The following is a 15033-nucleotide window of genomic DNA, read 5'->3' on the forward strand; positions in this document are numbered from 1 at the left end:
ATGTCTTTTGTTATGTTAGTGGTAAATTACACGCATATAACCTAGTGCTCCTTATCAAATTTTGAGTAGTATATATATAGATTGTTATCAAATTTCCAAAGGCCACTACCCTCTTGAAGGGATTAAATTTTAATTCAAGTATTACAATAGAACGATCAGATCTTTGTCTTGGCTTTATGGTAATTTTTTTTTTTTTTTTTTTTTTTTTTTTACCAAATTTGACATTTTGATTTTGATCATGCCCCCATCTCATGGGAATAATGCATAGACCCTATAGGATCACGCGCTCGTCCTTTTCCGTAACCGGTAAGAAGACTCGGACGCAAACTCCCCGTCGAGGCCTCATTACGTCACCTACGATAGACCTCTCCTATGTGACGCACCACAATATACAAATTTGTATATTGTGAGTCCGCGATTATCACGCAGACAAATTACACTAAAGAAGTAGTTCGCAGTTAAAAGTCTGAAGATATTAATATTAAAAGCATTAATATAAAAGTATGGATTTTATTTTAAACATAAAATGATCAAAAGATCATTAAAAAGTAGGGAGACTCTGTTCAAATTATTGTGTAAAGTAATGAATTTGATGTTTACGTTCTTGTTTTGAAAGTTGGTTACGTTTGACGTTATGTTTTTTCGTCATTCTACAGTGACGTCACAGTATACGCGGCGTACGAAATCGCTATCCCATAATGCCTAAGTGGAAGAGTTTGGTTTGTGAGCAAACGAACTCTGGTGGAAGTTTGGACTCGGACGTGGATCGGCGCAAGAATAGCATCAAATCGATGCTTTTCTTCGCCGGATGAGGTTAAAAGGCCAGAACTGAATCCGTGTATAATGTGTTGTTTAGATTTCACCACAAATTCAGTTTTAGTATCATTTACGTCTTATTTTACTATAATACATAAACATGTAAGTGGAAATTCGTAGTGGTAGAATACTATAGACATGTCTGATATCTTAGATGCAATACTTACCATTTCCATTAGTGGAACTCTTCAAATTAAAGGCGCGTAAAGTCGTGCTACCGGGACAACATACGTAAACATTACTTAGGCATACGTAATATAAATTATGGTATCGAATACATATTATAACCGACTGCAAACCACGACACTGATTAAAATTCTAAAGGCAAATTTAGGAATTGATTATTCTTACAAGAAAACAGACGAACTTATTAAACTATGTGAAGGATCTGCCAAATCTCACCGATATAAAGCATCAATCGCAAGAGAACTGTGAAGGGAAAAACCAAAATGCACATCCGACACAATAACTTTTCTTGTAATTAATGGGATTCATATGTTATTAGAATTATTCTGTCAAACTATGAAGACATTCCATTTTATCATACAATTTGGACAGGTTCAAATGGGCATGGATTTTGTAATCGTTCATGTACACCCCCCCCCCCCCCTCTCTCTCATTTTTAAATATTCTAGAATAAGTTATATATTTGCCAAACTGCATTTTTAAGACGTTTATAACACTAATTAACACAACAAATGCGTTTCCAAACTACATCTAAGCTATTTTGAAAATTACAAAATATTGATTGACTTAGCTTAGGACAGAGAACATCGTTGTTTGGAATTTTTAAATTAGGTGTAGTAGAGTTTAAAAAAAACATGTAACATCCTTGATAAACTAGTGTTAGAATATTTAGAAAATGCAGTTTGACCAATGGCTATTCTATTTAAAGATACACAATGTACTTTAACTTTAAAAAAAAAGGGGGGGGGGTGCTATGAACGTTTCGTTTATGTCCCAGTAATCTCGCACTTACTCGCGAGACTTGTGCATTTTCTTACCAATGACGCACAAGAGTCATCAAAGCGCGATAACTCTAATGAGCTGGTAATGAGAAGTATTGACAGCTCGCGTTTCGTATTGTAACGTACGACTGTGACGTCATAGTTACATTTATGTACACATGGCAGCATACTCTGATGGCGTCGATCCACACACGAGGTTCATTTGTGGTTACGGAAATAGCCAAGTAGTTACGATTGGCATAGACCTTCCCCACTCGTGTGGAATTCCCTTATGCATTAAAATGAGATTGATCACTGTTCGTTATCTTCACCTTTCACCTATCAAACAGGACTATTTGGAAATGTTTGAATAAAATATATGTATATACTATCTGTAGAAATTATCATTTTAATTCTTATGATCCTGTCCATGAGTGTCGGGATTCCAGAAAACTTTTACCATCATACTAACAAACCAACTTTTCGAAGACAGCGGAGAGATCACTGGATCAGAACTCTCATGTACTGCATTTCAAAACGGATGCAATGATAATGTATACATTGCAGGAAATTTGACTAGTCCACAAGGAAATAACATGAATGTGAATGTGTACACAAAGACATAAATGCAGTCAGGGACATCGTTCATGTAAGACCAAGTATAAACGATGTCACCTTTGATTCACTTTTACCTTATGTCAACAGACAATTTGGTCCACATCATATTCGCACAAAACTGTACTACATTCCATTGAATTTTTTTAATACGTTATTTGAACCCGAAACTAGTCCATACTTGTAAGTTTCAACACCAGAATATAGACTGCACTGGATGTGGTCCATGCACGAGCTCTTTAAACCACCGCGGACTGTGGATGATATTCCCTCCGAATCATGCCCCCAGTTCCTTAAACTTACTAACCAGGGAATACTTACCATCAACATAAGCAACATTCTTGGTAATATAAAAGTTCAGTCGTGTATTCTAACATATGAAAGGCGAAGGTAACGAGCAGTGAGGAGTAAGCATTTTGGAACCCCTGCATCATCAACTTGTTTGTCAGTAGCCTCCCTCGATTTAAAAACTGACCATAAGCAGAACAAGCTCTAGCGTATCGAATCAGTTGAGAGATATAAACACCATATGCAGGTGATAATGCAATATTGCTACATAAATGTGGGAAATTGGCGATGGAGAAACTGAAATCACCCCGTTATCCGTGGATAAAGGGTGTACGGTGACTTGGTACCAGTATTTTAAGTAACAATTCAAGGTCAAACAAAATTAAATTTGCATTTTCTTAAATTACATTCGTCAATCAATGGGGCGCTGGTAGGGGAGACGTATTGATTATGCAATACTCTCAGAATGTTTTTTTTTTTTATTATTTAAGAATGTCATTTAAATTCACAGGGAATTCGTGATTTGCCCAATGAAAGTAATAAAAGAATTTAAAGTAAGTCTAAAGTCCGCTGTCAATGACAAATTGAATTTGTACAAGGAGCCGTGTGTAGTGAGTAAGAAATGTAGGCATATCTTATCTAAACTCCATGTATAAACCTGTTTAGGTGGGGTTTAATCCGTTTGCACTATCGAAGGTGAGGTAAAGCAGTAAATTTCAATTGTATTTTCGTTTCTTTTTTTCCTCATTTCTGCATCATAATTCAAATAGTCTACACGTGATATTCTGTATGTGATTTATGAGACTGGTCACTCTTTCATTACAGGAATGTGGGGATGACTGTACATTGGAATAGCAACGTACATTGTTTTGTTATATCTTAAATTATTCAATTCAGATGATGGAAATACGACACCAAACCGATGAAGAAAAGTATAGAAGACAGATGTATGCAGCCATTGACCCAAAGTTTGCAATTTTTATTTTATGATTTATCTTGTAAATAATCTGTAAAATCAAATTCCTAAAAATTACTAAAATTACTAAAAACTACATGCAGAAGATTTTCGAATTTGCAAATTTTCTACTTAAGATAGATGTGCAAATTTTATTTGGTATTTGCAACACTTGATATAATTCTAAGATAGAAAGATATGAAGACCAGAACACGTGTGTAGCAATTGAACAGTTGAACGACATTGACTTTTGATATGGCATTTTTATAGCTACATGCTTTAAAATCAGCATTCAATATTCCACCTGAAACAATTTCTGGCATTCGTACAGCACTAAATAGATTTCACCTTTCTTAGAAAGTGCGGCCCAATCTAATTAAAATCAGGTCCTCAGATACGCTCACAATCGCTACAATAGGATCTGACATAACCTCATGGGGGTCACTGGCGCATGGCGTTTCTCTTTAAACATTCATGAGAACTATCAACCAGTCAGATTGCGCCATACAGACAATGGGGGCTATTTAGGCGGTTCCCAGCAATTCGTAAACAAGTTTCAGTAATGAAAGGTGAAGATAACGAACAGTGTTCAATCTCATAACTCCTATAAGGTAAAACTTATACGGGCACGGAGAGTGTTGCCAGTTTCACCCATGCAGTATTATTAGCAGTAAACGCCAGCCCAAAAATCTTAAGAGAATACTTTGTTCCTCCCAATTAGATGACCGTACTTATACAGTGTCAAAGTGTACAGACCCTCGATGCGGTACATGTGACTACATTACAGAAGGGACCAGTTATAATTTTTAACGGACGAGAATTTAAAGTTAATGCTAACATGTCCTGGATGCAAGGAATATTACATTGGTGAAACTGGCAACACTCTCCGTGCCCGTGTACGTGTACATAAGCAGCACATCAGTACACCTGAATACAGACAAATCCAGTTAAGTGCACACCTGGAAACGTGTGGTAAAAAACGATTTAACATTTTCCCATTTTATAAACTCAGATGTGCCAGTGCTATTCAGAGACGGGAAAAAGAAAATCATTTTATTGGTATTCTAAAGCCAAAACTTTTAAAATAGTCTTTTATAATTGCCTATGATTTTCCCGTACTTTTTCCAGATCATTGTTGTACATTATCCATGACGTCACACTATAGACATGTAACGTTCCGCTTACTTTGACGTCATAATCACTGTTACTATGATACTGCTATGTATACATTTTTGTAAAGCTTCAAGATGTAATGAAAGCGCTAAAGCTTTACGGAGGATTTCTGTGTTTTCTTTTCATATTTTTTAAATATATATATATATATATATATATATATATATATATATATATATATTTGTTTTGTATTTCAGCATGGATGTCTTCCGTTTCATTATATTTCTGATGAAGTTATCATTCCTATCACTCTTCAGCATACTACTGTGTTTATGGACACATAATGACGTTTATGTGAACCCTTATTGTGCCTACATCAGTTATATGTTATCATTTTTAGTGATATATGAAGCGGCGCCTGTAGTATTTTCATTAATCCTTTATATGATTAAAGCGAGTAAATGGGCCAGATATTTGGATTACATGAATAGGATACTGCGCTCCGTGTTTGGATATATACTTTATGTAATTGTTCAGTGGCTTTTAAGACTCCTTCACCGATCCTTCCTTCTGTATGTGCTATGGGGTGTTGCTCTCTCTATATTGTGCTTTATCATTTCGGATTCCTTTGCTGCACAATATCAACAATTATTCGTTTCAAACGTCTTTTATAATGACTCGTTCCGGAAATCTGAAATATTACCTTCAAATGAAACAAATTTACTTGAGAATAAAGCATGCATAATGACAAGAACATTGGATTTATCTGCTCTTATGACAGATAATAGTTTGATATATAGAAAGGACAAATTCAACTGTAATAGCACAGATATAGACAATACAACAATGCAGAACTTGAGAGTAGAATTTAAATCTCCAGGTGAGTTTGCAGAATTACACTGCTCCATAGATATACCACATGCCAGTTACCTATTCGGATTGAAAGTGGAATGGAAAAAAGATAATCGAATAATACATGCTGATAATCAAACTATAAGAATAAAGACGACTTCTTCAAACGGAGATGTGAAAAGCTCCTTAGTCATACCATTCATCAGAGAAGAAGACTATGGAATATACATGTGTCAAATAAAGCAAGAAATACAACCCCACGAATATTATATATATAGAAGCAAAACAATACCCTTTAGGCTGCGAAGTGTGATTTATACAAATCTTAATAGTCAGCAGATACTGAAAAAATTCTCCGGAATTCAGGATGTGATATTTGTGCCACTGGGGAATAAGCTACAGATAGTTTGGTACCCGCTGTCCTTTGGAGTTGACAGGGAAAATATCACAGAAACATACTTCATAAATGGAGAGAACACAACCATACTAAAAAAGAAAAGGGGTGAATGTCATGGCTGTTCTTCTCTAACAAGCGTGTTTTGCATTTGTGGTTATCTAAGAGATTGGTTTGTACTATACATGGGATGCTCGTTGTGGGATATTGTAGTCAATGGCCCAGGATATACGCAATCGGCTTTTTCAATGTGTGCAGATACTTCTGTTTATGGAATTCACACAATTGAATACAGACGTCTGGTGTATGACAAGGAAAAGAAAACGTTAATCAATGTGACAGTGCAACACCCTGATACGGTTATAGTTCTTCCAGATCATCCGTATTTGACCGAGACGGACAACTCTTCTAAATTTGAAAAAGTAAATAAGGTGATGCTTCAATTCATGTCTGGTGATCTAATGAAAGAACAGTTTCAGGATGCCTCTCATGGCGTTTCTCTAATTACACGGTATTATTTGGAAACAATCGCCTTTTTTGTTACTCCATGGGTTATATATGTTTTCTTCATTAATGGAAACAAAATAGGCTCAATTTGTCCGTATACTTTAGAATTAATAAGAAAACCCTACAGGTACACGTGTTACATATTTTGTTGTGATGAAGACAAAGATGACGTCACGAGTCAGCTGTACAATAAGCTGCTGGAGGACAACATCAACGCGGGTATCATACTGAATAACTGTGAAATAAACAACCCTGGGAGAAACAATTTCGAAATTACAGCCGACATAATCGACAATTCGTTTTGCTTGATATTCTTCGTAACACCTGCATACTTAGAAGATACACACTGTAGACACTACCATTTGATCCCCGTTATGGAAAATATAAAAACGGGAACCATATTTTCAAAGAATGTGTTATGTATTATGAATGAAAATGCTGTTTTTCCAAAAGACATATCCCTGAATCTAGCAACTGTTTCAAAAGTAAAATGGGAAACATCCAATTACTCTCAAACATACAGAACTGTAAAACATTGGTTACCAAACGAAATTTTCCGATTTTCAGGGACAAGTTTTATTGAAAGTTTCTCTTTATCAGCGAGGAAGAAAATTTGTTAAGAGTGCAAAATCGGCATCCCCTCTGGCCAATATTCAGAATTTTAGCATTTAAAATTCGATCTTTCGATCTTTTCATGGTTTTTTTTTTTTTTTTTTTTTTGCAAATCAATTTCGATTGTAAACACGCAACTTCATCGGTTAAAATTAATTCTTGAATACCAAAAATTACATGCTATGAAACCACACCTTAAAAAACCATGCTGGAACTTTTTTGTAATAATCTTTAATAGGGGACTTATCAAGTTTGTGCTTTAGTTATATATTACAGCATAACCATAGGAAATAATAAAAAGTATAAAGCTGTTGGTTTTTTCAATTGTTTTTTTTAATAATTAGATTGGCTTACACTGCACACGCATTACCTGGGACCTCGCTCATGTAGTGTTACAGGAATTACCCGGGACCTCGCTCATGTAGTGTTACATGAATTACCTGGGACCTCGCTCATGTAGTGTTACAGGAATTACCCGGGACCTCGCTCATGTAGTGTTACAGGAATTACCTGGGACCTCGCTCATGTAGTGTTACACGCATTGCCTGGGACCTCGCTCATGTAGTGTTACAGGAATTACCTGGGACCTCGCTCATGTAGTGTTACAGGAATTACCTGGGACCTCGCTCATGTAGTGTTACAGGAATTACCCGGGACCTCGCTCATGCAGTGTTACAGGAATTACCCGGGACCTCGCTCATGTAGTGTTACAGGAATTACCTGGGACCTCGCTCATGTAGTGTTACAGGAATTACCTGGGACCTCGCTCATGTAGTGTTACAGGAATTACCTGGGACCTCGCTCATGTAGTGTTACACGCATTGCCTGGGACCTCGCTCATGTAGTGTTACAGGAATTACCCGGGACCTCGCTCATGTAGTGTTACAGGAATTACCCGGGACCTCGCTCATGTAGTGTTACAGGAATTACCTGGGACCTCGCTCATGTAGTGTTACAGGAATTACCTGGGACCTCGCTCATGTTACACGCATTACCTGGGACCTCGCTCATGTAGTGTTACAGGAATTACCCGGGACCTCGCTCATGTAGTGTTACAGGAATTACCTGGGACCTCGCTCATGTAGTGTTACAGGAATTACCTGGGACCTCGCTCATGTAGTGTTATAGGAATTACCTGGGACCTCGCTCATGTAGTGTTACAGGAATTACCTGGGACCTCGCTCATGTAGTGTTACAGGAATTACCTGGGACCTCGCTCATGTTACACGCATTACCCGGAACTTCGCCCATGTAGTGTTACAGGAATTGTGCAATTTGATTTGTTGTCTTCTACTTCATTGCTATATGGAAAATCAAAGAGACGTTTACTGGAATTGATTAGAAACACAGATGGTTTCATGGATGCAGAAGATTCTAAAAAGACCAAGGACGATTATATTTCCCATCTCTCATTCTCAGTCAATAACTGTTTTTGTTATGTTTTCAAATTTTCTGGTTCTACTTCCTTCAGATTATCAGTATAAGACGAAGTATTTACAAAATACAGTCAGTTTTAAATATGTGTGACGTAAAAATGGTGTTCCTCTTTACCATTTGTAAACAGTAGTATATGGATATCTATATTACAAGCTTTTATGAATCAGTACAAGTGTGGCTACTCTAAAAATGTAATATATATATATATATATAAAGAAATATTATTGCATCCAAACTTATTATTTATAGACAAGCACTGGTACCTAGACATAGACCATGTTATACGTAATCCACCAACGTGTTCTTGTTCTTCATCTTTCAACTATAGTCCAGCTGGACATGTCATTACTGGTGATGTTGATATAGTTGAAAATGAGGACCTCAAATCTCTACAGCCCAGTAGCTAAGTACTTCGTTATTAGCTTGAAAATACGGATGAATATTTAATTGCTGGGATAACATTTAGAAATTCATTTCAAAATTAAGGATGATATCTCCCTCATGCATAGCTCTGATCCTTGGACGAATTTCGCTTCAGTGTTTTTGGCACTCTAGTTTTCATTTTAGCTCTTACAAGATTGCTATTATTTCGGATTTCCAAAATTTCGGCTTGAGCATCACTGAAGAGACATTATTTGTCGAAATGCGCATCTGGTGCATCAAAATTGGTACCGTATAAATTTTACATTCTAAAAGGCCATGAATGAAAGGTGAAGATAACGAACAATCTCATAACTCCTACAAGCAATAAAAAATAGATAGTTGGGCAAACACGGACACCTGGACACACCAGAGGTGGGATCAAGTGCCTAGGAGGAGTAAGCATCTCCTGTCGATCGGTCACACCCACCGTGAGCCCTATATCCTGATCAGGTAAACTGAGTTATCCGTAGTCAAAATCAGTGTGCCAAGAACGCGGCCTAACAATCGGTATGAAAAATGTCAGAGAGCATTTGGCCCAATGATAGGTTGTATTGACGAACGAGATCGTTATAACGACCATAGAATTTGCGAAATGCTGACTTCCTGCTCTACATCGCTTTGCATTTATTTTTCTTACACATGTGCAGTTCTAGAGTAGAAGAATTTTGAACAAGTTTTGCCCCGTCCCTAGAGCCCAGGGGTGCAGGAGTTCTGAAATTTACAATTTATGTCCCCCTTGTCCCAAAGATGTTTTATACTAAATTTGAAAAGAATTGAAATAGTAGTTATCAAGAAGAAGTGAAAAATGTTCAATTGTTGACGCACGACGACTGGCAACAACCAATTTAGCAAAAACTAGTTTGCCACTACAATGTATATATACGGAACAGGTTGTTCTTTTGTTTCTTGAATTCGGTTGTATATGCATTAATAAAAACAAGACGTATATGGTGCAAGGAAATTTAATTTCCTTGCATCATTGATAAATTCCTTAGGAATCTATCAATGATTTACACATAAGTGACGTTTGCAATGAAGACAAATCCCTGGTAGCCAAATATTATTTACATACTACATGTGTTTTAACCAATCAGATGGCACGTCACAATTTCATACAAAATACTTTTACACTAGAGAACGCAACAGTCCCACAGTGTTAGTGTCCATGTGGGATAGTGATATTGTATGACCGCTTTACAAACCGGAACCGGAACGATACCCAGATACCGATATGTTTCAGAACCAAACGAACTGTCCCCTGCCACCTCAGCCATCGATATGATGGTCTCGTCAATACCTTAGTACTACCTCTTGTACACCCTCTCCAAATGAAAGATAGCTAGACCTGTATTAATTTGAGTAGAGTTTGGGTTAGATAATATACGAAACTAGCATTACCCGTATTAGAGAAGTATGTTACACCGTACATAAACAGATCATGATATTGAAAATGATGGATCTCCTCAGTAATTACAGCGGCTATTCTATGATATATATATATATATATATATATATATATATATATATATATATATATATATATATGTGTGTGTGTGTGTGTGTGTGTGTGTGTGTGTGTGTGTGTGAAATCTTCTTGCATTGTTTCTCTCTCGCACAAACTCCTAAGAATATCCAAGTTAGAAGGAACGTAGATAATTAACAACTGGCTACTTTCATGATGACAGTGACATCCACACCCTGTTATTTGCTTCTAGGGTAATGAACGTTTATTTAAAACTTCTCGTATCACACATAAAGTTAATTCGTATTGCACACAATTTTGCATGAAATTTGCATGAACCGTTCTTGTCATTTTCATCATTGTGGATCCCATGGGGATCCGGGTTAGAATAGATCCTCAGTACCCCCATGCTTGTCGTAAAAGGCGACTAAATGGGGCGGTCCTTCGGATGAGACCGCAAAACCGAGGTCCCATATCACAGCAGGTGTGGCACGATAAAGATCCCTCCCTGTTCAATGGCCTTTGACCAGCACTGGTGACGTCTCCATATGAGTGAAATATTCTTGAGAGGGACGTTAAACAATATTCAATCAATCAATCATCATTGTGGAAGTGAATACTTACATTTCCTATGTTTTTTGCCTTTGATGTCTTGACAGATTGTAATGATAGCCATTTTTTCATCCATCTGGAATGTATTGCGTCTCCATATGAGTGAAATATTCTCGAGACGTTAAACAATATACAATCAATCAATCATCATTGTGGAAGTGAATACTTACGTTTCCTATGGTGTTTTTTTTATGTCTTGACAGATTCTAATGATAGTCATTTCCTCATCCATCTGGAATGTATTGCGGCTGTGAACAAATGCGTGTATAGATCTTGATAAATATAGTTCGTCTGTTTAATTAACGACTGAGAATTCAGACAAAAATTAAGTGAAATGTTTTAAAATTAATAAGATTTTAACACAATGATTGTATGTGGAATCAGACTAATTTTATATGGTGTAGTCTAACAAATTAGAGTGTTGCTGTCTTATGACATGACAGCATCTAGTTCGTGTTCTCTGTAACACATGGTCTTATGTTAAATGCATGTTGATGGATGTGGAGACGTCCCTTTGTGACCACTAAAGGATGGGACTAGCAAAACGAAGATGCAACCTCTAAATCCTCACAAGTAAATTGTGGTTTCCTTTGGAAAATTGAATTATTTAAGTTGTTTAATTTCTGTTACTTTTATGTGTTTCCATCCCCCTTTTCCACCTTCCGGGGTTTTCTATGCCTACCGAGGACTTCGAAATCGCAGTTTCCAGATGAAAACGTTTATCCATGTGTTACTCTTAGATTAGAGCTCGATATCCTCATAAAAGTATACATGGCAACGTAAGTATCCCCAAGCAAAAAATTGAAAAGGAAAAAAGATTTCAAACAAATAAGTAAATTCATAAAATTGCAAACGGATCAATTTTCCATTTCATGACAGCCAGCAATGACTGGATTGAAATTATCTGAGAAAATGATAAGGAAAATATTCATGCAATTCATCTAAAAACTATGAAAAAGGGAGGAAAATCTATCGTTAAGGACATTTAATTAAGCGTCAATTTATGATGACATCAAATACTGTAACTGATTATTCTAAATTTATTAAGCTCCATGTAAGCATTCATTGTTACTCGTTCTTGAGACATTCAGTTTTTATGGATGATGTACTTTATAATAACAATTTAAACGATGACGAAAAGTTTGGGTGAGGAACGCAATGTTACTGATGAGGTATCGCTGGTGAGGAATGCAGTGTTACTGGTGAGGTATCGCTGGTGAGGAACGCAATGTTACTGGTGAGGTTTTGCTGGTGAGGAACGCAATGTTACTGGTGAGGTATCGCTGGTGAGGAACGCAATGTTACTGATGAGGTATCGCTGGTGAGGAATGCAGTGTTACTGGTGAGGTATCGCTGGTGAGGAACGCAATGTTACTGGTGAGGTTTTGCTGGTGAGGAACGCAATGTTACTGGTGAGGTATCGCTGGTGAGGAACGCAATGTTACTGATGAGGTATCGCTGGTGAGGAATGCAGTGTTACTGATGAGGTATCGCTGGTGAGGAACGCAATGTTACTGATGAGGTATCGCTGGTGAGGAACGCAATGTTACTGGTGAGGTATGGCTGGTGAGGAACGCAATGTTACTGGTGAGGTTTTGCTGGTGAGGAACGCAATGTTACTGGTGAGGTATCGCTGGTGAGGAACGCAATGTTACTGATCATATATCGCTGGAAGAAATTTTACGTTGGAACACGTGGCACCTTTCTTTGAAAACCTCCTGAACAAGATTACGATATCATACACGTAAAAGCTTCACGTCTATGGCGATATGTAGAATAGATATGAGAGCTTCCTCATTCAGTGTACAATCAAGTCGTGAAAATTGTCAAATCAATATCCCATCATCCTCATTCACTGCACATTTAAGCGCTTATTTACACTAGGGAGGGGGCATGATGCGGGTATAGAATATTTTTAAAATTTTGAAAATCTCAGTAATCACAAGGACACAATCTCTACTCAGTGCTGATTAAAGTTTGTTCACACTATTCTGCCACATTATGTAGGAATTGTTTGTTCACACTATTCTGCCACATTATGTAGGAATTGTTTGTTCACACTATTCTGCCACATTATGTAGGAATTGTTTGTTCACACTATTCTGCCACATTATGTAGGAATTCATGGAATAATTAGGAAACAGTCTCTATTCAGTGCTTATTAAAGTTTGTTCACACTATTCTGCCACATTATGTAGGAATTCATGGAATAATTAGGAAACAATCTCTACTCAGTGCTTACTAAAGTTTGTTCACACTATTCTGCCACATTATGTAGGAATTCATGGAATAATTAGGAAACAGTCTCTATTCAGTACTTATTAAAGTTTGTTCACACTATTCTGCCACATTATGTAGGAATTCATGGAATAATTAGGAAACAGTCTCTATTCAGTGCTTATTAAAGTTTGTTCACACTATTCTGCCACATTATGTAGGAATTCATGGAATAATTAGGAAACAATCTCTATTCAGTGCTTACTAAAGTTTGTTCACACTATTCTGCCACATTATGTAGGAATTGTTTGTTCACACTATTCTGCCACATTATGTAGGAATTCATGGAATAATTCTCTAAAAGCTTCCTTTGTTGTTCACACTATTCTGCCACATTATGTAGGAATTCATGGAATAATTCTCTAAAAGCTTCCTTTGTTGTTCACATTATTCTGCCACATTACGTAGGAATTCATGGAATAATTCTCTAAAATCTTCCTTTGTTGTTCACACTATTCTGCCACATTATGTAGGAATTCATGGAATAATTCTCTAAAATCTTCCTTTGAAAAACCACAAGACATAAGCTCTAGACATTTTAAATAAAATTCTCTTCCTGTAAACAAACTGTTCAATTGCTTGTTTACAGAAAACAATTTTCTTTTATTATAACAACAAGAGATGTTCAAATTTAATAAGTTTTCTCAAGAATAGCAGGTGTTCAATGTGAACAAGAGACCTATGGGATACATCGCTTACCTGTGTCACCTAGGCTGTGCTGCTTTGATTAATCCGTTTTTAATATCATATCCAAAAGATCCGTGATTCTTGCTTCTAGCTTCAAAATGCCCAGCGTTTGGCAAAGGAGCAATCACTACCTATTTTAACGTCTTAGGTTTGACGCGACCATGGCACGAGCAGTGCCCGAACTCACGACCTCCCGGTTACGAAGCGATCACTCTTCCATTGAGCTACCGCGACCGGTCTTTCCATAAGGAACCTATATACAAATCATAAAAGCTCTAGCTTAAACAGTTCAGGAGAAATATGATGTTTATATTTCTCAACTGATTTGATACACACGGGCTTGTTCTGCGTATGATCAGTTTTGAAATCCAGACAGGCTACTAAAACAAGATGCATTCAACCCAATATCTTGAGTTATCCGTAGTCAACATCAGTGTGCCAAGAACGGCCAAACAATCGGTATGAAACACGTCAGAGAGCAATTGACCCAATGACAGGTTGTATTGGCAAACTAGATCGTTATAACAACTATAGAATTTGCGAAATGCTGACTTCAAACGAGACTGTTGAAACCCCTGCACCATCAACTTTGTTTGTCAGTAGCCTGTGTCGATTTAAAAACTGACCATACGCAGAACAAGCTCTTGCGTATCGAATTAGTTGAGAGATATAAACACCATATGCAGATGATAATTTATAGGATACTGCTACAAAAAGATAGGAAATTAACGATGGAGAAGTTGAAATCATCCCGTTTGTTGTAAAAACTATGCATATTCCTTATGACAAGGCCCATTTTGGGGAAGCAAAGTATTTGAGACCTTGAAGTTTGGCCTAATTTTAAGAAAATCTAACCTATTCAATGAAAGGTAAAGATAACAATGATCAATCTCATTACTCATTTAAAGAATTCAAAATAGAGAGTTGGGTAAACACGGACCACTGAATATACCAGAGGTGGAATCAAATTCATAGAAGGAGTAACCATTTCCGGTCACACCCACCATGAGCCCTATATCTTGATCCGGTAAACGGA

The 15033-nt window shown here is 36.9% G+C and overlaps 1 protein-coding gene and 1 long non-coding RNA gene across 2 annotated transcripts; one reads left to right on the forward strand and one right to left on the reverse strand.

The window, feature by feature from the left end:
• Positions 1-3376: 3376 nt before the first annotated feature.
• On the forward strand, positions 3377-7410 carry LOC125672017 (uncharacterized). Its single transcript, XM_056163996.1, has 2 exons — positions 3377-3634; positions 4992-7410. Exons 1-2 carry the CDS (start codon positions 3564-3566, stop codon positions 7105-7107), a joined length of 2187 nt encoding a protein of 728 aa, XP_056019971.1. The 5' UTR covers positions 3377-3563; the 3' UTR covers positions 7108-7410.
• Positions 5339-14191, reverse strand: LOC130054400 (uncharacterized). The gene is made up of 4 exons (XR_008802708.1): positions 14010-14191; positions 11204-11281; positions 11046-11109; positions 5339-5425 (listed from the first exon to the last, which is right to left on the reverse strand). It is a non-coding gene; the product is annotated as an uncharacterized LOC130054400 (long non-coding RNA).
• Between the last annotated feature and the right edge of the window lie 842 nt (positions 14192-15033).

This window comes from Ostrea edulis, chromosome 4 (assembly GCF_947568905.1).
Source record: "Ostrea edulis chromosome 4, xbOstEdul1.1, whole genome shotgun sequence".
NCBI lineage: Eukaryota > Metazoa > Mollusca > Bivalvia > Ostreida > Ostreidae > Ostrea > Ostrea edulis.

Bases quoted from the DNA above. Each gene is read 5' to 3' on its own strand.
- LOC125672017 (XM_056163996.1), top strand. From the start codon at position 3,564: ATGATGGAAATACGACACCAAACCGATGAAGAAAAGTATAGAAGACAG. The intron at 3,635-4,991 runs GTTTGCAATTTT...TTTGTATTTCAG, and splicing joins TATGCAGCCATTGACCCAAA to CATGGATGTCTTCCGTTTCA.